This window comes from Rhamphochromis longiceps, unplaced genomic scaffold (assembly GCF_057381845.1).
Source record: "Rhamphochromis longiceps isolate RC_006_pf unplaced genomic scaffold, R_longiceps_female_GT1.1 unmapped_scaffold_4, whole genome shotgun sequence".
NCBI classification, from domain to species: domain Eukaryota; kingdom Metazoa; phylum Chordata; class Actinopteri; order Cichliformes; family Cichlidae; genus Rhamphochromis; species Rhamphochromis longiceps.
The window spans coordinates 591149-616501 of NW_028187224.1; the positions used below are offsets into that span (position 1 = coordinate 591149).

The window sequence follows — 25353 nt, forward strand, 5'->3', positions numbered from 1 at the left end:
TTTGCTGATCTTACATGTGGAAAACAACACGTGATGTTTGTGAAGTTCTACAATGATCATTGTTCTCACAGCATTTTGAGTGGGAACAGTTCAAACTGGGAGTAGTGGGAGTTATTTACTGATTGAAACAAGCTGAATGTTTCTGTGACGATGAAGATCAGCAGCTCAGCTGATCAGTGAACTGACATCTATCAGTCGTTTCATGAGATGAAGTCATCAGCAGACATTTGTTCTGACTGTGTGATGAATGTCAGAACGTCAGGGCTCTGCTTTAGTCACTGCTTGATGATCATTGGCTCATTGTTGAATCCAGGGGCCCAGTCTGACCTCTGACCTTTGCTGCAGGTCTTCTGTGTTATCTCCACTTTCATGTCTGATCTTCTGCTGTATCGTCCAAAATAAACATCTGGATCATTTCCAACACTTCAGCAGATCTTTAGTTTGGGCAGTGCAGCACAGAATAACACATATTGTACTATACTGCCCACTTCCTGATCTTATTGGATCTGTGTGTGAGGTTGGTGAAGGAAACACATGTTTACTGAGTGAGTCGCTGCCATTAGGAACTAGTTTTTATATCACAGCCTGGAAATCACACAGGACCATTTCTGCAAGTGAAAAGTCCTAATTGGAGGAAAATGATTATGTAGTTTGTGCGACTGAAGAATTGTCCCAACTACATGTGCTGCTGACCCTTGACCTTTTCTTTAGGTGCACAGAGGAGTCTGTGGAAACATCCAGAACTGAGGCATCTTGTGTACAAACGTGTTCAGACCAGATGTCAAATGATGTCAGATGTCATCCGTGAATGGATGCAACTGTGGATCGTTCCAATAAAATGAGACAGTTTTGTAAGTACAAGCCCACTACAACCCATCATCAACATTTTAAATTACATTATACATCTTCACTGATATAAAGCACCACTATTTTAACCTGATTCACTTTTTCCACCCTAACAGTTCATTCCTCAAATCAAACAAGATATTTGACCCTAAAAAAATGCATCAACAAATAATTTTGTAATAAAATATTTATTCTTCAACTTTTACAAGTGAAATCAAACAAGTGTGTTTAAGAGTGAAACCAGAGTGGAAGCTGCTCATACAGAGTCCAACCCAGGCTAAAGTAAGCTGAGTAGAGCAGCACCATCAAAGTGTCGGCTCTCTGAACACGGTGCAAGATCGCCATCTGCAGGACAAAACTAGTTTTTCTCGCCCTCCTCGTCAACATGAAGATGATGTCATCGTACAGCAACTGATTCCCTGTCCGTCTGGAACAAAGCATTTACATTAAAAAGACATTTACAGAAAATACAAACACCAACAACACATCTCATCATCACATGATATTTTATTATTTATTATATTATATATTTTTATTGTACCATCAACATCAACAAATACCAGCATATTTTCTTTGAGATTGAGTAGAGTGGACCTTTCCCTTGGTTCACTTCCTGCTCGCAGCATCAGCTGACCTCTGACTTCCTGGTTAAGGTCTCTCAGCGTTGACTGGAATATCAAATCGGACTCACACCATGTTCTTGTAATGTGGTCATGTCTGTCAGCTGTTTGAAGAGCATCTCTGGCCTAAACACAATAGGAAGAACAACAACACGGCTAAAAAAAAACAACACATTTCCATATTAGATGAAGGGCACCGTAACTGGAAATGGTAACATTCATCTGATGCTGCTTTGGATTTATCTTCTGTTTTAGATCAACTTTGATCACTTCGAGCCATCTTAAGTCCGTTTGTTCTTCTCACTCACTAACGTCTCATATGATTTCAGATCCCTGCTGTTCCCCAGCTGCCCTGTAGGTGGCCTCAGTGTGTCTCACACCATTTACAGATGATTACAGGTCGTTTACAGTTCAAACAGGTCCAACATAAGAAATATGTAGAAAATATCCTGCTATAACAGTTTGGGTCAAAGTGCAGATGTTCCAGATGTTCTGAGTCTGTCTGTGTTTCATGTTAACATGTAGATGTTGGACCAAAGTGAAGCTTTTTGATGTGACAGCAGGAATGTGAAGTGTAACTCTGAGCTGTAGGAAATGAAACTAAACGGACTTTTTCTCCTTTATTTATAGGAAAGTGTAGGAGAGCAACAGATGAACAAGCGTTACTGTAACAGGAAACATCAGAGGACCTTTATGTTCATCATCATCACTGTTTCCTTGTTCTGTCACAAACACACAACACTTCCTGCTCTCTCTCTGATGGATCTGATTGGCTGTTTCATTCACAGGAGGTCAGGGCGTCACACAAACAGCTTTAACTGCACAACGACACACTTTAAATCATCTGCAGACAAACCTGTGTGTTTGATTTATGAAGAAATAATAAAGACGTGTGTACAGCTGTCCATGAAGCAGCTTCTCACACAAACTCTGACACTTCAGCCACTTTAATTCCTGCAAAGCTGCGTAATAAAGAGCTGTGACTGCTATGAGCTGCTGATGATGACTGCATGAAGCTCTCAGCTGAAGCTTCTTTCATTTATTTTAATGTTAATGTCACCTTTTTAAGTCTGTGTGAGGATTTTAATGACACACATTAAAGGAGCTTCTTTGATTAGAACCAAATTCATGTTGATTTTCAGCCTGAAATGATAAAAACTTTAATAATTCTGTTTATAATCATCAACCTGGAGACTAATGAAAAGTATAATAGTGAAAGAAAGCCTTTATTATTTGAGTAATGCCTGAATCTGCTCAGAGACGGAGACAACACAGAGGTGTTGATGACAGTTTGACATTAACTGAATTAAAAACAAAGTGCTCTTATTGTGAAAATCTGCCTCCTACTTCTTTAAATCATTTTTATGTATTTTTTAACCTCACAGTGAAACATTGAGGCATTAATCTGACACAGTTTGATCAGCAGCTGTGTTTTCACTGACGTTTCACTTTGATTTGTTCAGACTGAGCAGAGAGGATCGGTTCTCTGTGTGCGCACTGCTGAGAAACACAAGCTCATTTCTGCTGTTTCATGAAAAGTGTTATGGAGGAACAAGAAGTTCAGCCTCTAAACTCTCAGCGTGAGGACTGAGTGAAGAGTTTCAGAGCAGAGAGTTTTGGCTCACAGCTTTTAGCGTCTACACAAAGAGACGATTACGCACTTGATCTGAGAACATCTCCACCTCCTACAAACAAACTCTCCTACGAGCAGCTGTCACAACCACAACAGGCAGAAGACTGGATTTCTTCAGGTCAGATTTACTGCAGTTTGCATAAATTGTGTGTCACAGACTTTGTAGTTCACATTTGTGTGACTCGTTTAAATCTTCTCCTCCTGAAAGTGAAACTCTTACAAACACATCAGGCCACAACCTGCTGCAGGTTAATGATTGATCTGAAGGCAGCTGACCTTTGAGCAGGAACTTGTGAGTCTTTTATTGTGTTTAGCACTGCCAAGTGCTGGCCTCTGCTTCCACCATCACATTTACACTGGTAGGTTCAGCACTGCTGCCTGCTTCAGACTGAATCCAGCAGCACAAAGACACAAGTTAATAAAATCAGCATCTATTCCTTTATCACTGCTTTGTTACAGAGGAGAACAACGCTCCAGTAACGCGTAATCCGATTATTTTTTTGAAGTAACGAGTAAAGTAAGGGATTACTATTGCAAAATCAGTAATTAGATTACCGTTACTTTCCCGTAGGAACGCTGCGTTACTGCGTTACTAAAACCGTGATTTTTTTGCGAGAATGTCTCACGACAGTGACGTAAGCGAGTGCGACGTTAGTGACAACAGCTGTGTGCAGATCAACAATGGATCACATATCGAGTGCAGAGAGAGTATGAGCGTGCAGCGTTTAAAGCGTGGAAGTACTGACCTTACTTTGAGTTTGATTCCATAAAAAGTGACAAAAACATTAGTGTCCGCTGTGCGTGGGAAGAAAACTTCTTTTTACAGCGAAAAAACCCCAAAACTTCCAACAAGCACCGAGTAGCTACGACGTAATGGGAAACTCACAGAGAAACTGCCGTATTCTTCCACTGACCGCGGCACACCTGCACCAGGGTAAACCTCCGCCTGCCCCACTCCTGCTTTACAGGTGAAAATAGAGCAACAGGACCGCTGAGTCTTTGACTTTATTTATTTTCTGCTGTGTTTTACTTGCATCTATTTGAAAGACTGAGTGTAAACACAAAAAATATTTTATTTTATGAGCTGGAATGTGCAGAAAATAGGTTTAAATGTTAAACTAATTTCTTCCAGTCAGAGAATGTTGCAGATAATTAAATGTTTGCTCGATGCATAAAGTTAAAAGATTAAATCTAATAAAACAAGTTTTAAAAAGAGACTTTTCCATTTGATTACATTTTGTATGATGGATTATGCAGAAAAAGTAGAATTGGGCTGAAAGATCTATCGCTTTATCACCTACTCAGGTTGGAAATCGTGTTTTTAAAAAGTAACTAAGTAATTAATTACTTTTGAAAATAAGTAATCAGTAAAGTAACGGGATTACTTTTTTTGGGAAGTAATTAGTTACTGATTACTGTTTTCAAGTAACTTGCCCAACACTGGACAGAGTGTTGGCTTCATCACCGACACACGTCACCACATCAGGAAACAGCTGGTTCAGTGAGTATTTAAGGTTCACTGCAGACAAACTGGAGAAAAACGAATCACATGAAACATTTGTTACTGGTTTCTGACCTCGTCGTAGAGACTCACATACCTGTGTTCTGCTATCAGTGTGATCACATGTGCTGGTACAGTTTGCCAGGTTGACCCATGTAACCTCCACTATCCTGTAGACGTGGAATATGTTTCACATATGGATCGCTTCATTACTCGACTATGACTGTGTGCTTCACAGGTGCTTACTGAAGTGCTGCTTTACACAAAACCAGACAGTAAAAATAAGAACTGCAGGTCCAGACCACAGGTTTATGTGTTGATAATGATGATGTGCAGTCACTCATTGTCACAGGATACTTCCTGCAATGATGCTACGGGTCACGCAGTTCTGCAGAAGTGGAGGAAACAGATGCTTTTCCTAACAGAGATACTTTAATGACTTAAAGAATCTAACTGACACACAAACCTCAGTTTGTCTGACATTCATGAGAGTAAACTGCTCCTGAATGTTCTGTTAGTTCACTGGATGTTCACCTGACTTCAAATGTAAAGATCCCTGAGACAAACTCTCACGAGTTCAGCGGTGACGCGATCGCACAACCAGCCGCGACATTAAAGGCTGACGCGCTCACTACCTTTGGTTACAGCGCTCCACTCTCAGCTCACACGACATACACAAAAATAATGACGCTGGATGCTTCTGTGTCCTCAGAAACACCAGATCGCTGTTCACGAGAAAAGGATGGAAACGGAGTGAGACATCGCTCCCGGCGGACACACAAACACTGTGCTAAGGTTTGTTTCAAAACGGAGCTCCTGGGTTGTGTAGCTGTTGAGCGAGCAGGTGGCACACAAAGACGCGCTGTTAGGAATCATTACATCGAGACTGACAGGACGTCACTGGTACATAAACACTGATCTGTGGTTTACTGACAATGTTCTCAACAACAGACGCACAATCCTGGTTTGGTCTGATTATTTGTGTTGTACGGTTTCGTTAGTCTGACGTGATATTAAGACGAGCTTTTAGGGATGTCAGCAGAAGGATTTCACGTGCTGAGGTCATATTTATGAATCAACCTGAACAGCTAATAGTTTACCTCTTTATTTTATAACACATATGAACACGTTATAGTAGATTTGTGCAACGTGTATTTCACGTCTTTATGGGCGTATAGATCTGTAAACAGGCTGATGGGTGTGTGTCTGTTTATTGTAGCGGTGCAGAAATGTTAAAAATGATGATAATAACAACACTTCTCACATCAGGCTACAACACAAACCTCCTGATAGCTGCAAACAGCAAAACCCCCAACGACAGGCACACAAAGAGCGAGCAGGGACCCACCCTGACAGCATGTGAGCCTCCTACTACGACTCACTGTGGAGCAACACAACACCAGGAGACGGAGGATATGAGAGAGGCTCTTTAACTTCAGTGGATATTATACATGGTTATGCTCAGGATATGTCAGCCCATTTCTACTGGAGATGCCTTTTGGTTAAACTGTCAGCGAGGAATTTGCATTTGCACTGTTACATTTTTATAAAGCTTTAATGCACATAAAAAAAACAGCTGCTTGTTTAAGTGAAAATAAATGGATGGGGTTTTTGCGCTGGTAAAGTTGTGGAGTTGTATTTTGTCTCGCATCAGTTATATCGTTATTGCAAATTTTCAAATATATGTCGTGATAAATATTTTTGGCCATATCGCCCTGCTCTAAGCAGCCCACTTAATCCAAGCCCATATGTATTTCTCTGTAGTTTGTAAATAAACATTTTCACTGCACCATCTGCTCCTGAATCCAGAATCCTCCTATGCCATGACAGAACATTTAATCAGCAACATTTTGGACTCTTCTGAAGCACCTTCTATCACGCTGTAAGCACCTGAGAGATGAGTTGGTGTCTACGGATGAAACGAAATCATTTGAAGAACTTGTTACATTAGCTTTGAGAATAGTTAGCTTCATAACTTGGCCAGCTCCAGGCCTCGAGGGCCGGTGTCCTGCAGGTTTTGGATCTCACCCTGGGTCTACACACCTGAATCAAATGATTAGTTCATTACCAGGCGTCTGGAGAACTTCAAGGCATGTTGAGCCATTTAAATCAGCTGGACACGTCTAAAACCTGCAGGACGCTCGTGGCCTGGGTTTGGACTAGAGATGGCACGATACCACTTTTTTATGTCCGATACCGATACCGATATCATAAATTTGGATATCTGCCGATACCGATATGAATCCGATATAGTGTTTTTTAATCAACAAAACTGTTTTTTAAATATCTTGCTGCATTTTGCAAGTCTGCAAGTTCATACTCAAGTTTAAAACAACAACTACACTAAAGCTATTCTGTTATACCTGTATACAAAAAAAATATTTCATAGTTCAGCAATACTGATCAATCTAATAAACTTAGACCTACACCATCCTCCCTATTCTGGTATTTTAAACAGTACTTAGCGTAAATATTAAGCAACCTAACTAATAGGGTTCCAACTCCCAGCAACAACAAAAAGAAATAAATAAAAAATAGGGAACCACCCCTCACGCGCCACCTCATGATGCTTAATCGACGTAATCAACCTTAATTTGATGCAGTGTGAAAAAAAATGCACAGAAATCAATTATTTTTCAAGAAATATTAAATAGATTCAACATCTTTCTTCAACAAAATTGCAGACTGCACAGATGGTACCTTCCCAAAGTAAAAAGTACTATAGCTTACTAGGGTATATATTAGACTTAATAGTCACTATATACAGTAATGGACTTCTATTCATTTTACATCAAATTAAAACTTTGGGTGTCAGATAATTATTTATTAAAAGCTCGACATTTTAAATGAGAATAAGAAAGAAAAGTCTGTCTTTGTGCCCCCTTTTCCCTGTTCATGCCCTATCGGCCCCCCTGACTAAACTTTGCTAGATCCGCCCCTGCACAGTTACCAGCCGTCAGCTACGTAGAAAAAGATCCTGGTGTAGAAAGTAATATTAAATAAATTCTAACAACAGCTTATCAAGCTTAAACGTTCTGCTGTTGTTCAGCCGCTGGTTTCCTCTTTCTGGTGCAAAGTGGGGCAAAAACAAACAAGAGACACGGACTCGCGACAGAAAAGCCGATCAGCTGATTTAAGCAGTTTCATGATTGAAGTAGCAGCCGGAGAGCGAGAGGCAGTCGCTTGTTAAGCTTAACGTGGGAATGCTTTACAAACATTCAGAGATGGACTTACACACTTGCTTTACTTCTCTCGGGGATAACTTTGTCGGAGATGAAATGCCAGGTTGCTAGCGAAGCTCCACATGCTATCCAGACCACCGACAGGTCCCGCATGCCACAGCCGCTCTATCACGTGATGCATACTGCTCCGAGTGCTAACGTTCTGAGGTGAGTTACGGCGTGTTGCAAGTTTTGTGAGGTGCTTTCGTGATATTTAATGGATCGGATTACATTTTTTATTTTTCTCCGATATCCGATCCAGTAATTTAGGTCAGTATCGGACCGATACCGATACGTAATATCGGATCGGTCCATCTCTAGTTTGGACACCACTGCCATAACTGAATACTGAAAGAAACTACAAGTCACGATCAGCTTCCTCATCAAGAACATCGTGAGAAGTCAGTGCAGCTGAGCAGACTTACTCAGGAGGAGTGGTAGAGAAGGACTGAGGCTATCTGTACCTTGGGAAGAATGGCCACATCAATTCTCCCTGTGCGATAACACAGGTGGATCCTGCAAAACGAGTGTGTTGTCTCTAGTACAACAACATAAGAAGCTTCTCGGATGAGAGGTGAAACGTCTTCAAGCAACTTAAAGAAGTCCAGACGCTTTTCTTTGCAAGCTCCTTTGACTACGATGACCTGGATGACTGACAACCTTCACAGACGTTCTGCTATATGGTGAATGGGCTTTGCATCCAGCCACTGTAGAACAGCTTCAGCTGGAGCTTTTAGCCACTACATAGAGCAATAATCTTCACTAAGCTTGATCTTAGAAACACGTTCCATCTGGTGGACATTGGGGAGGTGGCAAATGGAAAACTGTTTTCAACACTTGGACATTTCAAGCGTGCCGGGCTGACAAATGCCTCAGTTGTTTTCCAGGCTTTAATCAATAATGTGCTCTTTGTATGTGCACCTGTTTGACCTGCAGATTTTTTTCCAGAGAACAACTAGAACAGGAAGCAAGTCAGAGTTCTTCAATGACTATGAGACACTAAGTCTAGTCTTGGTCTTGGTAGCCGGGGATCCGTCCGCCATGGCCTCTGATCCTGGCTGCCACGTGGCACACATTGCATGCGACCCCTATGGCGCCCACTGCAGGTGGTGGGCCTGCATAAGAATGGGCCCATGTCCCTTTTTCGGGTTGTGCCCAGCCAGGCCCCATGGACCAGTGCCCGGCCACCAGATGTACAGCTTCTGGCACCCTCCCCGGGCCTGGCTCCAGGGCAGGGCCCTGGTAACACTATCCCAGGCAGGGTGAACTGTTTCCTTGATCTTGCACTCATAGGGGTCTTCTGAATTAAATTGAATTGAGGAGCAGACACAGACTGTTTTATATGAGATCCTTCTCATGCACTTCAACAGTCTTATTCATCATCCAGTCTTAAATGATCCTGTTATGACCAATGACTGCTCGACTGTGTCAAAGAGCTACTTCCACAGTGTGGAGAAGCCATAATTCTGACTCCACACCAAATAAAAGGCGGAAACCCTCCCAGGGATTGACACCTAACAGTTAAATAGTTAAAGGATTAAACTTCTCTTTCCTTTCTTTAAACAAAAAAATATTTTCAAAAAACTATTCAAAGGTCCCAAATGTCTTATTTCACTCAGGGGAGGAAGGCAGACGAGAGGCAGCTGTGTCATTATGGCGTTTGTATCCTGCTGCTACTGGGACCAGTTACAGTTCCTTTCACTAACACACACACACACACACACACACACACACACACACACACACACACACACACACACACACACACACATTCTAGTTTTGATATCTTAGTGAGGACACCTAGTTGACATGATCCTAGCCGCTCACCGTAACCATCAATAATGGATGGTTAACGCTCAACCTAAACCTAACCATAACCTAACTGTAACCCTGACACTAGAACCACATTGTGAGTCTCAAACTCGTGAGGCACTTTTGTCCTCATAAATGACTGTTGGTCCCCACAAGTATAGTAACATTCCAATTCTTGGTCCCCACAGAGACATCTAAACAGGTACACACACACACTTTCATGTATTTTTGTCCACAGTATAAAAGCTGTTTGGGGCTGGGAGGAATCAAGTCCGTCCATGGCAACTTTCCCCGACTGCCTTCCACATTCTTTGAGTGCTTGCCTTGTCTGCTCGCTCTGGCGCTTTAATGACTTCCTTCAAATGGTACCAACACTTCAGCAACGACTGCAACATCATTATTTCCATCTTCACAGTCCTGGAAGCATTGGACAGTATCATCTAATACATGGAAAATATTAAAACAGCTCAGCTCACAAAAGCAGGGAAACCTTGGGTGCAAACATGTGGAGACCACTAATTCATTTACTGCATGTTGCCTCTGCTCAGTGTCTGCTCAGTAGAACATGGATCTGCATGTTCACTCCTGCACTGGCCAAAGCTGGTACTGCTTAGACTCTTTGAGTGCTAACATTGGTGCTCCAATCATTTGGTGTGGCTCTAACGGTGTGATTCAGACTGAGCAGACCTGGTGCATTTTGAATCAAAACTGCAGAGTCATTTTACTATTATTTAATAAGGAAGAACAGAGAAGAGTCCATGACCACGTTATATCAGTAAAGATGTTGTGTCTGCATGAGAGTAGACTGTCTCTGCAGGCAGCATCACACCCAAACAGAGCAGACAGCCTGTTCATCCTGAGCTCGCCAAGGTCACCAAAGGTCAGGCGGACAAAAACCTGCAGTCTTAACAAAGCCACAGGCAAAGACACTCTTTATTATCAACTATCTAATAAAACGCAAAACAGCCAAGAAGTGAATCTGCCATGAATTTCACAACTTTACAAGCTAAGAAATAGACACTGAGCTTTATATTGATTAAATATGTTAAATAGATATTAAATTAAATATAGATCCTGATAAATGCCTCGTTAATTTTTCATCATAGAATTACTGTTGAAACAACCCCTTATCCATGTTTGATGCCCTGCAATGGACTCACAGCCAACTGTAGAAAGCAGCCCAATCAGAGGCACTTTTTCTTTGACCCAGTTTATTCTAAGTGGAGATATTATCTGAATTTCAGGAGTGGGACCACACCTCATTCTCGCCGCCTCAGTTTATATATGCCCCCTTCACCAATACCCTCTGTTCTCATTTTCATGCCCACCTGGAGCCCAGGAGCCGCTGTCGGTCCTCTTTGAGGCCTTCCCCACATTGCAGCACCAGTACACGCTCCCTCATCCATCATCGTTCATCGTAACTGAGGATGTGGTCCCAGCTAGTGAAATTGCTAGTAAAAATGTTAATGTGATGAACTCACCAGCTACTGGCTCACTGACATCCAGTACAAGAAGGCCAGGCTTACCAAAACATACAGTTTGATTTGTGCGCTCTGCTGCTGCTGCACACAAATACTGTCCAACACAAGGAATTCAGCCTGGATTTACACTCTTCCCAGTGTCCTATGGCAGGTCAGCTCTATCACAGGCAAGGACAGCTCTGACGCTTCAGAAGTGTTATCAAAATAAATAAATAAATAAAATAGAAATAACATAGTAGTTTGGATCAAAAGCCAGACTAAGTTTTAAGATGCAATTTAAAAGACTGGATGGACTCGGAGGAACGAATATAAAGAGGGAGGTTACTCCAGAGTCTGGGAGCTACGACAGCAAAGGCCCGATCACCTCTGGACTTCAGACGAGACCTCGGCTGCGTCAGGAGCGTTTGATTGGAAGATCTAAGTGCCTTATTAGGGATTTACAAATGGAGGCGCTCGCGTAGATAGCTGGGAGCTAAATTGTTCAAAATTTTAAAGGTAAGCAAAAGAATTTTGAATATTGGTGCGATATTCAACAGGGAGCCAACGTAGGTTGGCTAAAACTGGTGTGATGTGGGCATAATTTCTAGTTCCAGTTAAGAGACGCGCAGCTGCATTTCAAACTAACTGGAGCCGGTGAATAGAGGAAGGTGGGAGGCCCGAGTAGAGAGAATTACAGTAGTCTAATCTGGAAGTGATAAGACCATGAATGAGTTTTTTAAGGTCCTTCAAAGGGAGGTATGGCTTTGCTTTAGATATCTGACGCAGCTGGTAGAAACAGTTTTTTACCACAGAGGAGATCTGTTTCTCGAGTTTGAAAGAGCAGGAAAACACCAAGGTTTCTAACAGTGAGTGAGAGATGGCTACCAAGGGACCCTAACGGTGTGTTCACACCGAACGCGATGGACGCGAATAGAGCGTCAGGTTTACATGTAAAGTCAATGGAAAGGCGCGATGACGTGCGATTGCGGGTCCCGCGAAAATTCGGAAGCAGATTTGCGTCGCGAAAACGCCAAAACGCGTGAAACGCGCGTCAGTGTAGCGCGTCTGGCGCGTTTGACTCGCGAATAAAACCACGCGCGTGAGTTTTTGTGTTGCATTTTGTGCATACGCGCGTTTCGCGTCTACCGCTCGAGTTGGAAAAATCTGAACTCCAGCGTCAAATCGCGCCGCGACAACCAATCAGGAGCCTGGTGACGTGGCTGTTACCTAGGTCAAAGGGGCAGATCCAGCCAAAGCCTTTCATACTTCAATGGAGGGGAAGGCTAATCAATGCGGTAGCAAACAACTCGGAGCTGTACAACACCAGCTGCTTTCAGTACCGAGACAGGAATAAAAAGGACCGAGCTTGGAGGAAGATATGTGAAGAGATCGGGCAACCTGGTAAGTTCATTCATTTCTCTTTTGAAAGTTTTCACTGACCCGGGGAAGCCGCACAAAAGCTAGCAAGCCACCGCTATTTTCCCACTGACGTACAAATACCGTTCTGCTTTTATGCATGTTGTCATTTAGGAATATATTTTATTGTCTATTAATAAACAGCACACAGTGGTCCCGCTGTTCATCCGTCACTGCTTTGCTTTTTCGCTGATTTTTTATTGCACAGTACAGCATTGCATTCTGCAGCCTGATTGACAAATCTCCTGCGCTTGCCAAATTTATCACGTTTGGTTTTGATAACCATCGCGTCCAATAGAAAAAACAGCACAAAAACACCCATAACTATGAGCCTCATTCGGAAATAGACACCTGCACCGTGAGGGAAAAAGGCGCACGAAAGTGGCAGGCAGATGAAGACAAAACGCGGCATAATAATACTTTTACGTTTTGCAATCTACAAAGGTTTGCACTTTGAGAATCAATTGTGAGAACTGTGACCAGGGGCTAGTTATTCTGAGAACCCCTGCAATAAATGAGGGACCACTGTCTACTCTACGATTATTATATCCAACCTGTTAACATTTAATACTGTATTGATAGAACCAACTGATTCTGCAGCAGAGCATCCCCAGTCCCTGAGCTCCTGCTGCTGCACCCACAGATATGTACAGCAAGCACTGATACCTTTTTAGTCGGTGGGATTGCCTTGTGATCACCTTTACTAAATATCTACAACCAATCTGATTATATCCTGTTATTGTTTTTTTTTTTTTTTCAATGTTGAAATTAAAATCTAGTAGCAGCCTTCTCATTTCTTTGTGTTTTGTGCTGTTTTACAGGCCCACAGAGGAGGACGGCTCCGAGGCAGATGAGGGACGGGTCCCAGGACGGTCCATCGGCGGTGGAGCTGGCCATCCTGGAGTCCCTGAAGAGGCCACACCAGTCTCCAATGGAGCATTTCCTCCTCAGCCTTGTTCCTGCTCTGGAGAGCAGCTGGTCCTTTTTATTCCTGTCTCTCTGTAAATACTTATATTTTATATATTTATGTTTAATGTTTTTCTGTTTGAGAATTTTAATATTATTTCAAATAAATGTTTATAATGACTAATGTCTCAGTTCTACTACACAGCAAATGTTGGCACACGACTTGACACATGTAGAATTTATTTCATATTATACTAATGACAAAATATACTGATACAGTGGGATGCAGAAGTTTGGGCAACCTTGTTAATAGACATTATTTTCCTGTATAAATCGTTGGTTGTTACAATAAAAAATGTCAGTTAAATATCATACAGGAGAGACACAGTGATATTTGAGAAGTGAAAAGAAGTTTACTGGATTTACAGAAAGTGTGCAATAATTGTTTAAACAAAATCAAGCAGGTGCATCAATTTGGGCACCACAAAAAAGAAATGAAATGAATATTTAGTGTATATCAATGTGTGTGTCTCCTATATGATATATGGGGTGCCTTTGTCTGGACGTGCTTCCCATCCAGAGCTGCACAGCACAGAGGAAAGTTCCAGCGCTCCTGGAATCCCTCTGTGATGGACCGCCAGTCTCCAGGTGAAGGCACAGCCATGAAGTCTTCACTAGACAGTCCCAGATGGACGTCGCTGCCTGGGGGGTGATCTGGCTCACCGTGGACACACCGACTCTGAAACTGAACGCGATGGTCCTGAAGGAGTCCCCGGTGACAAGGAACCTGGACAAAATTGTTCAAAATCAGTATTATGTGTACTGCAGTTACAAAATACATTATTCAAATTCCAAAATACTTTTGTGATGTCAGATATAAATCACAAAACTGAAATCTTACATAAAACATTTTGTAATTATAAGGATAATTACAAAATGTATATTAGATAATATCTAAAACAGTTGTGTTTTGTTTTAACTTTAACATATCATAATTTGATTGGTAGCAACTTTCACAACTACAGTGAGCCAATCACTCATAATTCCTAAACATGTCAATCAGGTAGGAATGAAGTGAGACATTAATAGAAATAAAGAGTTGTATGTTGACATGTAGCCCTTTCCTTGCTTAAATCATTAATATTTTTGAAAAATTAATCTGTGATAAGACAGCTTATCAAGATAGAACCATGTAACTAGAGATGAACCAAACTGTTCACAGTTTTATCTAACTCTGTTTTAATAAAGGCTGTGACCCCTGCTATAGAGTCTGACAGCTGCAGGGATTATATACAAATATTCAACTATCCCAGAATTAAACCAGGTCTAAATAAAAAGGAGTGAGTATCACTACAAAGGTTAACTCAGTGGTCCTAATGCTACAGTTTGATATCAGAAAACACCGAGCGCATACATTGATGTGACACCACAGCCATGCTATCATGCAAACACTGATAACAGCATAAATCGAATTAAATCGGGACTTGATGAGACCTTCTGAGTATCACTAGAAATATTATAGTCGTCTCTGTACCACAGTTTGCTTTCAGTAAACACCGACAGCATTCACTGTTAGCATAGCACATCCATGTTAGCAGTGTATAACTGGATGGATTAGCATATTAGCACAGATATCAATAAAGGACTACCGTATTAAATAGTTTTACTAACCTCAGGCAGACGGACAGGCGCTCTGCAGGTGGGATTGAGCGCCTGTAGTTGGTGTCTAGGCGGGCGATGCTGGGACCGACGAGGGAAAGCAGGTCCTCAAACTGGCCGAGTGAATGACGGTGATAGCGCTGGAATCGGCCGTCATCCAGGCGCAGCTCCTGGAGCAAGTGGTGAAACTCACCAAACTGCTCACGCCTCTGGAGGACCTGATGGACCCAGGTACGGCGAGGACGTCTTTTACGCTGCTGCTCTGCTCTCCACAGTACATAGAGAAGGGAGACTCTCTCTTCAAGCGCTAGCTCGATAGCTGCCATCTTGCAAAGATACCGGTCTGGCACAACTCCCTCCCACATTCCTCCCACATTTCCGGTTCACGCGCGATGGATTTTTCTTGGACACGCGTTGAGACGCGAATGTACACGCGTCAAATTAGGGGCGTTTGGGGCGTTTTATTCGCGTCCATCGCGTTCGGTGTGAACACACCGTAAGGCAGTTGTTCCAGCGGGGTGTGACTATCAAAAACTATAACTTCTGTCTTATCCTCGTTCAGTGTGAGAGACGTGACCACGTTTGGACCTCATTTAGACAGTCAAATAGGGGTTCCAGAGACGTAGAGACATCTGATGTCAAAGGGAAATAAATTTTTATGTCGTCGGCGTAGCAGTGAGAGGAAATGTTATATTTTTTAAGTATTACTCCCAAAGGCAGCATGTACAAGGAAAAAGAACTGGGCCGAGCACAGATCCTTGAGGCACACCACAGTGAATTTGTTTTTAAAAACTGAAGCTGGCCCTCCACCTCTGTCAGTAGACTGGGGTGAGCTTAGAAAGGTGAATCGGGTTGGTTCTGAGAAAGAAAAGAACTCACCAGGGCAAAGCCAAGTTTCAGTCAAGAATAAGAAGTCCAGCCCGGATGAAAGAATCACCATACAGAGTCCTGAAGTTGGCAGCATGGTGTTCAGAAAACAGCCTGGGACTGAACACTAAGAAAACCAAAGAGGTCATTGTCAATGTCAGGAGGCACTGACTTGGCCCCCCTCTACATCAACGGGGAGTGTGTGGAGAGGGTGCACACCTCCCGGTTCCTTGGTGTCCTCATCTCTGCTGACATCTCCTGGACAGACAACATCTCAGCGGTCGTCAAGAAGGCCCAACAGCGGCTGCACTTCCTGAGAGTCTTCAGGAAGTACAAGCTGAACTCCAACCTGCTGCTGACATCACGGTATGGTACGGCAGCTGCACTAAGGCGGATAGAGGCTTCAGAGTGTGGTCAAGACAGCACAGAAGATCATCGGCTGCCCTCTCCCCTCCCTGATGGACATTTATTCCTCCCGCTGCCTCAGCAGAGCAGCAAGCATTATCCATGACAGCTCCAGTCCGGTTCTAACCTGTTCAACCTGCTTCCCTCAGGGAGGCGCTACAGGTGCATCAGCAAGGAGACCCACAGACTCACAACAGTTTTTTCCACCCGTAACCTGAACTCACACATGATAAACACAGTTCCACCCCCCAATGTAGGACCTCTATACACAGACTACACAACTATCATCACCACTGTGCAACACTTAATTTACGTGCAGTAACCCACACTGTAATATATAGCACTATGTTTTGTTTCTATATTTGTAGATAGTGCTGCAGAACTGTGCAACTCACCCCTCTTTCTTTCCCACGTCTGCACTGAATAGGAGATGCTCTGAAGCTTATTGTGCATGTGTGTAGTGACAATAAAACGCATTCTATTCTGTTTTTGTTCACATGCTAAGTTCAGCATTCAAAATCTTGGTGTAATGTTTGAGTCTTCTCTGAGTTTCAACTGTGTAAAATCTTTATCTCACTCCTAACATTTCTAAATTGTGAAACATGGTCTCCTCTGCTGAACTGGAAGAAATTATCAATGCGTTTCCGTCATTGCATTTAGATTAATGTACTGGCCTCTGTGCTGGATTAGAGAAACCACCAAGGCTCTGCACCAGTCTACAGCTGACTCTGTCAATTCTTTTAAAAAGCAGTTCAAAACCTTTTTGTTTAAACAGATTTTCTGTTGAGAAGTTTTTTAAAAATTTTAAAACTACAGGTTTATGTTATGTTGGCACTTAATGGGGTTTTTGTGATGGTTTGTCTGTGAAAACGTCCTCACAATCACTAAAAACCAAAGAACACCACCCCCACAGTAAAGCGGTGGAAACATGGGTCACTTTTCTGCTAAGAGCACAACATGACCTCCCTGCATGGAGGGGCCAATAGACAGGACCGCGTATCGTACTGTGACGAGGAACCTTCGTCCCATGAAGATGGATGTTCAAGCATGACGATGATCCAAAACATCGTGTCGAGGTAACGAAGCAGTGGATGAAAATAAGAGTGGCCTATCGAGTCTTCCACTCATCACCTCCAGCTGGTGACGGCAGATGGCTGCCCCTCACCGAGCCTGGGGTTACTTCTTCTTCTCTGTAATGTTGTAGGGTATTTACCTTATAAATATGAAATATATAAATATGAAACATGTCAAAACAAAGCAGAGACAGCGATCAGTGATAACTGATTCTCAGTGCTGGAGATAAGGATGTACGGTAACCTTCAACATTACACATCCTGTGGACACATACTGTTTGATCTATTGTTAGCATAAAGACGCTGACAGGTGCAGATGAATGAGCCCCTGATTTCTTCAGCCTACAGCAGACAGACTGTCAGGAGTTAGCTGCAGGACTGCAGAGCGTATGCTTGGTTTCATGTTGTGTTGTTGTTTTTAGCCTGACAGATGCCAAATGATCTGTCTGATCAAACGGGCGATTGTGGAAGAACACAAGCGCTTTGTCCTCTGGAGGCTGCTGACCTTCTCTGGCCACACAAACTGCTACACACACTCACACTGACATTAACCTGTCACTGTGGTACACCACTCTATACTTCACATATCTTGGTTGTCCTCATTTACACGACAAACACTTAAATAGACACACACAGTGACACTGTACGCCACCCCGAGAGGCCCAGCGTGGCACGCTACTGGTGTGTCACATGCTCAGAGTCCAAACAGCCTCTGTGAACCCACACTGCTGCAAATATGTCGCCAGCGCCTCCAGATTCAAATCAGTGTGTCATTGAGCAACAGAGGTTAGCAAAGGTGTCCCAGTCCAAATATGGTGTAACAGCAGGAACATGTGGGACATTCCTTTCTTATGACTTCATAAACTCAGCTACTGGGAGATTAATCCAGCGTGGTGTGGCAGCTTTGATCGTAGACCAAAAATGTGCAGTCCAAAAAGATCCCAGCGTAATCAAAACAGGCCGTCCTTTGGCGTCCACCGGGCAGTGTTTTGTAAATAATGTGTGTTTATCATTTATATGGGAATATAAAGAACTAGTTTTAGCTGTTCTACATAAACAGCATATCCCAAATATCATCAAAACAGAAAATAAGAATAAGAGCTTTCAAATCTAATTTATTGGCACAATTATTTCAATTTACTTAAATGTGCTCCGAGGGCTAACAGGCTGTTTAGATCACAGGGACATGTTACATAATGAAGTAATGAATGTCATTTCCAACTGTTTGATTTTAAAAAGTATGTTTGATAAATGTGGGACAAGGACAAGCATGTAATGGGATTAGTGGGGATACATTCATGGAGGAGAGGAGAAGTCCTAAAGCTAGCTAATGAAAGGACAGCAAACTAACACAGAGGAAGAGGTCAAGGCAGAACAACAAAGATTTCTTTGCAGGGTGAGATGAGGAAGGGAGGAGAGTAACCACTGTGATCACCCAGAAGAGAATGACTCAGGTCTGTGTCCAGTCTCCCCAAATCAGCATGACACAGCAAACTAAGCTACATAAATCTCTGAATTACCAGCTGAGCCACTAATCCAGGCGGTATGACACTCGCCAAACTGCTAGTTCTGTGATATTTTACCACCGAGCATAAAAGTGCTTACAGGAAAGGCCAGGAAAGAATAAGCCATGAATACAGAGTTTAAATCATAAGAATATTTTATAACGTTTAACATTACGCAGAAGCATTTCATATTCATGAAACGCTTTCAATTAAAAGAAAACATCGAAACAGGTAATAAGGACACACCCAACATGCTCAACACCCACTTTAGTACTTCCTACTCAGCAGTTTCAATTACTGGTTAAAGCAAATGTGTTAGAAACTTAAAGCACGTAAAGAATCTGCTCAAGTCAAACAAGACATCAGACACACATCACCAAGAAGACAAGTTTAAAGCAGTCCTACAGAAAGGTTTCAAAACTCACTCCCACAGCTTGATTCCAAGGATGTTAGATTCCTATCGGGCCTTTTCTACTGTTAATGTTTAAGCTAAATGACAACTTTGTTTGTCCACTGTCAGCATTCGAAACAACTTCTACAGGGTTTAATGGAGCACACAGATTTGACTTTTTACAAAAGCACTCAAAGAGCTGTAGTAATGAAGAATTGTATCACAGCACGTTTTGTCATATCCTGTCTAAGATGTTTTTTCTTGCATGAGCCTAAGCACTCATTTATACTCGTATCCAATACAACTGATTTCGGTTTTATGCTTCCTAAAACCCTTAAAATTCCTTGTCAACGTCTTTTAGTTTAACCAATCCTAAAGAAAATCAAGCTTTGCTGCTCTACTCTATTTCCCGTTCCCTCCCCAGTGTGTTGCAACATGTATGTGGATGCTGAATGAAACGGGTGGAGGGATGAGCGCTACATGGTTGTGTTTGAGCAGGAGGGCCGGATGATGAATGGGCTTTTATAGACATGCTGTTCGTTTACGGAGGCTTGTAGGCGATGATCTCTTTAGTGTAATATGAAAAGGAAACAGACACATCGTGATATCACAAACACAATCCTACATTTGTGCCAACCTAATAAAATAATATGCAGTACTGTGTGAAACTCATCAAGTGGCCTGAACTAAAAGTTCTCCAGCAAGTTTAGTAGCATTGCTACTTGAGATTGTTCATGTTGCAGCCAAGAACTTCACTGATAACTGCTGCCATGGTGTAAATCAGCTGGTTGGTTCCAGCAATGGTCACACTAGGGACTGTCCACTGCAGTAAAAACTCTGCATTATCACTCCGTTACCTGCTGCAAGCACTGCCACAGTCTGATTTTCTTTCATCACTACCTGAATTGTTTGACTAAAAGGAAAAAGAAATGGCAGATGTCCTTCTCTACAGGGGCAGAACTGTTGGCAAACTGTTCACCACCCCCCAACCGCCCTGTCTGTCATCACTCCACTAGCATTGCTGTTTGTAATTATATTCACTCCACTTTTACACACCTGTACATAATATCCTAAAAGCCACAAATCAATTAGAACCCTGCTCTGTTTGGTAATGAACTGTGATAAAACAAATATCCCCTGCCTATGAAAAACCATAGACTTCCCAAGGGAGTCATGAGTACATAATGTTCATGTTCATAAACACTGAAAGCTGACATGGAGTAGGTCCCAGGCCCTGAACTCCATAAGCAAGAAAATGGATTGATGTATAAATACACACACACACATATACAAATATATTAGGGGTGCAACGACAAACAAAATTCACGGTTCGGTTCAGTTCGATACTTTGGTGTCACGGTTCGATATTTTTTCGATACAAAAAAAATGTTCATGCCTTTTTAATTTGTCAGTTATTAAAATTATAAATATATATTTTAACTCAAAAGTACAGTTTTTAAATTTAATGTTGCTGAAACAACAAAGTAATAATAAAAAAATCTATCTGATGGAGGAATCACCCATCTTTGGAAAAGAGAGTTTATTACAGAGAAATGGCTCTTTCAAAATAAAAGCTCTACTATACGCTTCTTCTGGGCTATATTCTCAGCAGCATATTAAACATATCAGGTCCCCATAAGGAGAATCCTGTGCTAACGGCTGTCTAAATGACTCGGGTAAAGTTTGTAGCATGGTGCTTGTTGTTTTGTCTGCTTCCACTTGTCTTTGCACCAGGATGATGTCGGAGTAAATGTGCAGTCATATTCGTTGTGTTCCCACTAGTGCTGTCAGCGTTAATCTGAAATGACGTTAACACCACAACACGGCAAATCTCCGTTAACGAGCTACCGCGGATCGCCCCGTGCGTGGGGCTGGACGGCCAACACGTTAACGAGCTAACTGCGCTAACACACTAGTTCCCACCCATGTAATTGAGCATTGCGTGGCACATCCAACATACTGTTTTACTTTAGTCCATGACTCGCTTACCTTCAGGGTCATACGTCACATGGGGCGATCGTGGCTAATGGGGCGATCGTGGCTCAAGAGTTGGGAGTTCGCCTTGTAATCGGAAGGTTGCCGGTTCGAGCCCCGGCTTGGACAGTCTTGGTCGTTGTGTCCTTGGGCAAGACACTTCACCCGTTGCCTACTGGTGGTGGTCAGAGGGCCCGGTGGCGCCAGTGTCCGGCAGCCTCGCCTCTGTCAGTGCGCCCCAGGGTGGCTGTGGCTACATTGTAGCTTGCCATCACCAGTGTGTGAATGTGTGTGTGAATGGGTGGATGACAGGTTGTGTAAAGCGCTTTGGGGTCCTTAGGGACTAGAAAAGCGCTATACAAATACAGGCCATTTACCATTTACCATGAAGACCAAAATAGTTCCAAAGGCCAGATCTGAATGAGGGTGGGGGAGGTTCAGTTTGCCATGTTGCAAGGAGCTTAGCTTCTGTCTCGCTAGCTTGCGCTGCGCTCAGTGGATCTGTGCTCGACAGTGCAGCCTAGGCGGAGTAGTCGAACACAGATCCACTGAGCGCTCAACACAGACAGCATCTGCAGAAGGAAAGTTGATGAAATAAATTTAAAATGTTGTATTGTTCGATACATATGTGTACTGAACCGAAAGCACTGTATCGAACGGTTCAATATCGATACGAGTATCATTGCACCCCTAATATATAAACATATATATGTGTGTGTGTGTGTTTCTGTGGTTCAGCATTATGATGCTGAACCACATCATAATGAATAAATGGATAAATTTCCAAAATCCCGGAGCAATGCAAATTAGCCGGTGAGAGGTAAGGAGCTCTGTCATTGGTTAGACAGTCTTAGCTTTGCACCTATACCAAAGGCCATTCAGCCTCTGTGTTTACACTCTGCCTACACAGATGTTGGACATGAGACGACACAGGAAAAAGATTTTTGATGTTTTTATTGAGATTTTATTTCTTTTTTTTCTGATTTGAAGTATTTATTAATGGAATAATTATTTATTTTCAAATACTGATTTATAATTTTTTTTCTTTTCAATTAAATTACTAGATAATAAATTACTTTTGTATTGAATAAATAAAATAACTTAAAAATGAATTTGTAAATTAATATTTTATCGCACAATTCATTGTTTAAGCAAAGAACTTTTTATTTCGATGCGCTGGATCTTCTGGTCCTCTGCACATAAGTGGATTTCCATTTAGACTTTATATAGACAACAACTCAAAGTGCTTTACAACAAGTCACATTCACCCATACGATCATCTAGTGCTGTACTTTAAACACTTTAAACACAAACACGGATACTGTGGGGAGAGGCCACAGAGGCACAGGGAGAAAACTCACACTGAAATCCAACAATTAAAGAGGAACCTTCTCGATGTAACACTACCATCCTGCAAGATGACCTGGTCCTGGGCCATCTTAATAAGCATGCTGTGCACAGTAGTTTCATATTCCTGCCAGAACAAACACCAGACAGTTTGTACACAAGGCTCAGATTCTCGCTTTGCCAGATACAGACAATAGTTTAAGATCCTAATGTCTCTGCACAGCTCTGTATGTACTGAAATATCCAACCTCAGATATTTCCTGCTCACTCTCTGCACCGCCTTAGACAACAAGTAGTTCATGCTATACATAGCATTGACTTTTCATTCCAGCCATGTGCACTCATCAGGGCATCAGTGCTGCCGTAGTAACCACACTAACACTTCCTTGCACCTGTTGAAATGGCCTCAGTCTGATCGTGCCCTGAACAAACTCACCTTTAACATCCCACACACGGACTAAATATGTGCGTGTCAATAACACGTGACAGGAGAACATGCTGGTTGTCTGTCATGGGGCTGAATTAGAAACAGAGCAGGAACTACAGTTTGTCAGATTAAGACTGATCAGGTCCAACATCCGCTCCCAGCACTGATTTACACGTTTGGTGTCACATTGAAGGAAACGCCTACTGGCACAACCTGCATGTGTTAAACTGCTCCTGCGTGTAAACAGCGTGTCACTTACGGCTTTTTGCATCACAAGGACGCGCACTGGCGTCTCAGGGTGACTCAGATGTTTGCTGAATGAGGTGTAGACCGGACTAGGCGGGACTCATTTCACCAAAACACGAGCTTTTCCACCCACCAGTGTTTATCTGTGTGCTTATTTTAAAGAATTATTCCATCGTTATCAAATACGAAGCATTACACGCACGTCGCGCCGTTTCTGCTGAGTCAGACACCAGTGCTCCCGTGTGCTGATTCTCGGGTCCATCTTAAACTGGTGTGTTTGCGAATGAACTTCGGTAAAACGTTACAACGTTACCGGGCGCGCAGAGGGTCTCGGAGGCGTGTCGTACCTGTCGGGTGGTCGCGGGCTCCTCGTTCCCGGTGGGTGAAGGTGTTTCTCCTTCAAGCGATGCTGGGGTGACCGGAGAAGAAGCCATGTCCCCCCGACATCACCTCTCACTAAGCGCCGCTCCTACTGTGACTTTCCTCGGTGTCCTCCAGCGTGCAATACGCTGCCTGGCGCAGTTTGCACGGACGGTGGACCGGTTGCGTCGCTCGTCTCCTGTGCGATCAAAGTGAGTCTTCGGCTGCACAGTGCAGCCACTGTCCCTCCTCCGGCCGGCGGACTAGTCCAGGCGAGGCGGATGACGTTGTCCCGGGTCTCGCTCGCTCTCGCACATGCAGGACTTGGCCCAGTCTGTCTTCTTCTGCCTCACTCTGCGCTCTGCTTTTCACTTCATGTCTTTTTGTTTTGTAAGGTGGCTAACACGATCACTCCTCTTCTGCCTGCAGGACTCTGTGACTGCTCTGTGCTGTGGCAGCACACTCCAGCCTGATAGTTCATTTTACAGCTTTTGGCACTGCGACGCTCTCCTCGGCTCGACAGACACAATCTCACCATGTCGGCACAATATACTGAGTGCAATCCATAACATGATTTTATCTCACTGTAACTTTGAAATCGACCAAATGTTGCGTAAATGACGTGTCACGTGACTTGAGCACACGCACACCCCCTGTCCTCACAGCAGACATTCATCTTAGCCCCCCCCCCCGTGTTTTGAGATCATTGCTGCAACAAAAAGTTGCCACACATATTTCTACATGAAACGTACTGAATCAGTTGGCACATATTTAATATATATATATATATATATATATATATATATATATATATATATATATTAAATATAATATAATGTTGTTTTGTTTGAGTGGCTGAAATAAAGCTGAATCACATCACAGGAACGACACAGCCCTGTTCCTCCAGGCTGTTAACCTGTGAATCAGCAAACATGTATGATTTATTGTCATTCATTTGCTGAACAAACTTTCCTCTGAACTTTGACCCTGAAAATTCAATTCCATTTTATTTATATAGCGCCAAATCACAACAAAAGTCGCCTCAAGGCGCTTCATAGGTACAGAGAAGAACCCAACAATCATATGACCCCCTATGAGCAGCTCCCTAACCATGGATTGGAGAAGAATGTGAGATGGTAACAATGAGAGCTCAGGAGATGGTGTCACATTGAAGGAAACGCCTACTGGCACAACCTGCAGGATCACAGTCTGCAGGTTCAGTTATGCAACGTTTTAGCATCGATGCGTGAAGTTAAGAGCAGACAGGGAGGTTATTTTTGCACTGGGCTGGAATGACTCAGTTTACCTGTCAAAGGCTATCACGGCTGGGAGAAAACCCTCAGCATTAGTAAAGAAGGACCACGGTGGCCTCTGGGTAGAAACACTGCAGAGTTCATGTGGATACACTGCTATATTAGGTCAGATAGAAATATCATAAAGCATCATTAAGTAAAAACGTTTATTAAGAACAAATGTTTAAATATTGTTAACGTGTTTCCCAGAAACATCTGTAGAGACAAAGAGCTTTCTGTTGTTGCTTCGAGGAAACAAGCTCTTCTTTTTAGTTTTGTCCTGGTATTTATTCCAGGACGGACTCATCCACTGAGCAGTGTTTGGGTTTCTTCGTTTTCCTCGTTCTGGATGCAAACTATTACAACTTGGGCTTTATTTCAGTGACAATGGC

At 42.7% G+C, this 25353-nt stretch overlaps 1 protein-coding gene and 1 long non-coding RNA gene across 3 annotated transcripts; both read right to left on the minus strand.

Annotated features, from left to right (window-relative positions):
• Positions 1–647: 647 nt before the first annotated feature.
• LOC146640602 (uncharacterized) lies at positions 648–24266 on the minus strand. Of its 2 annotated transcripts, none has more exons than XM_085400033.1 (3): positions 23657–24266; positions 1407–1592; positions 648–1273 (listed from the first exon to the last, which is right to left on the minus strand). In XM_085400033.1, exons 1-3 carry the CDS (start codon positions 23741–23743, stop codon positions 1244–1246), a joined length of 303 nt encoding a protein of 100 aa, XP_085256159.1. In that variant the 5' UTR covers positions 23744–24266; the 3' UTR covers positions 648–1243. The 2 variants fall into 2 exon arrangements, with proteins under 2 accessions (XP_085256159.1, XP_085256158.1); XM_085400032.1 differs by having other exon boundaries at positions 1388–1592.
• Positions 13639–15563, minus strand: LOC146640603 (uncharacterized). The gene is made up of 2 exons (XR_014909997.1): positions 15087–15563; positions 13639–14202 (listed from the first exon to the last, which is right to left on the minus strand). It is a non-coding gene; the product is annotated as an uncharacterized LOC146640603 (long non-coding RNA).
• Positions 24267–25353: the final 1087 nt, after the last annotated feature.

Bases quoted from the DNA above. Each gene is read 5' to 3' on its own strand.
- LOC146640602 (XM_085400032.1), bottom strand. From the start codon at position 23,743: ATGGCTTCTTCTCCGGTCACCCCAGCATCGCTTGAAGGAGAAACACCT. The intron at 1,593-23,656 runs GTACGACACGCC...TATTGTGTTTAG, and splicing joins AGCCCGCGACCACCCGACAG to GCCAGAGATGCTCTTCAAAC. The intron at 1,274-1,387 runs GTACAATAAAAA...GCTTTGTTCCAG, and splicing joins GGTATTTGTTGATGTTGATG to ACGGACAGGGAATCAGTTGC.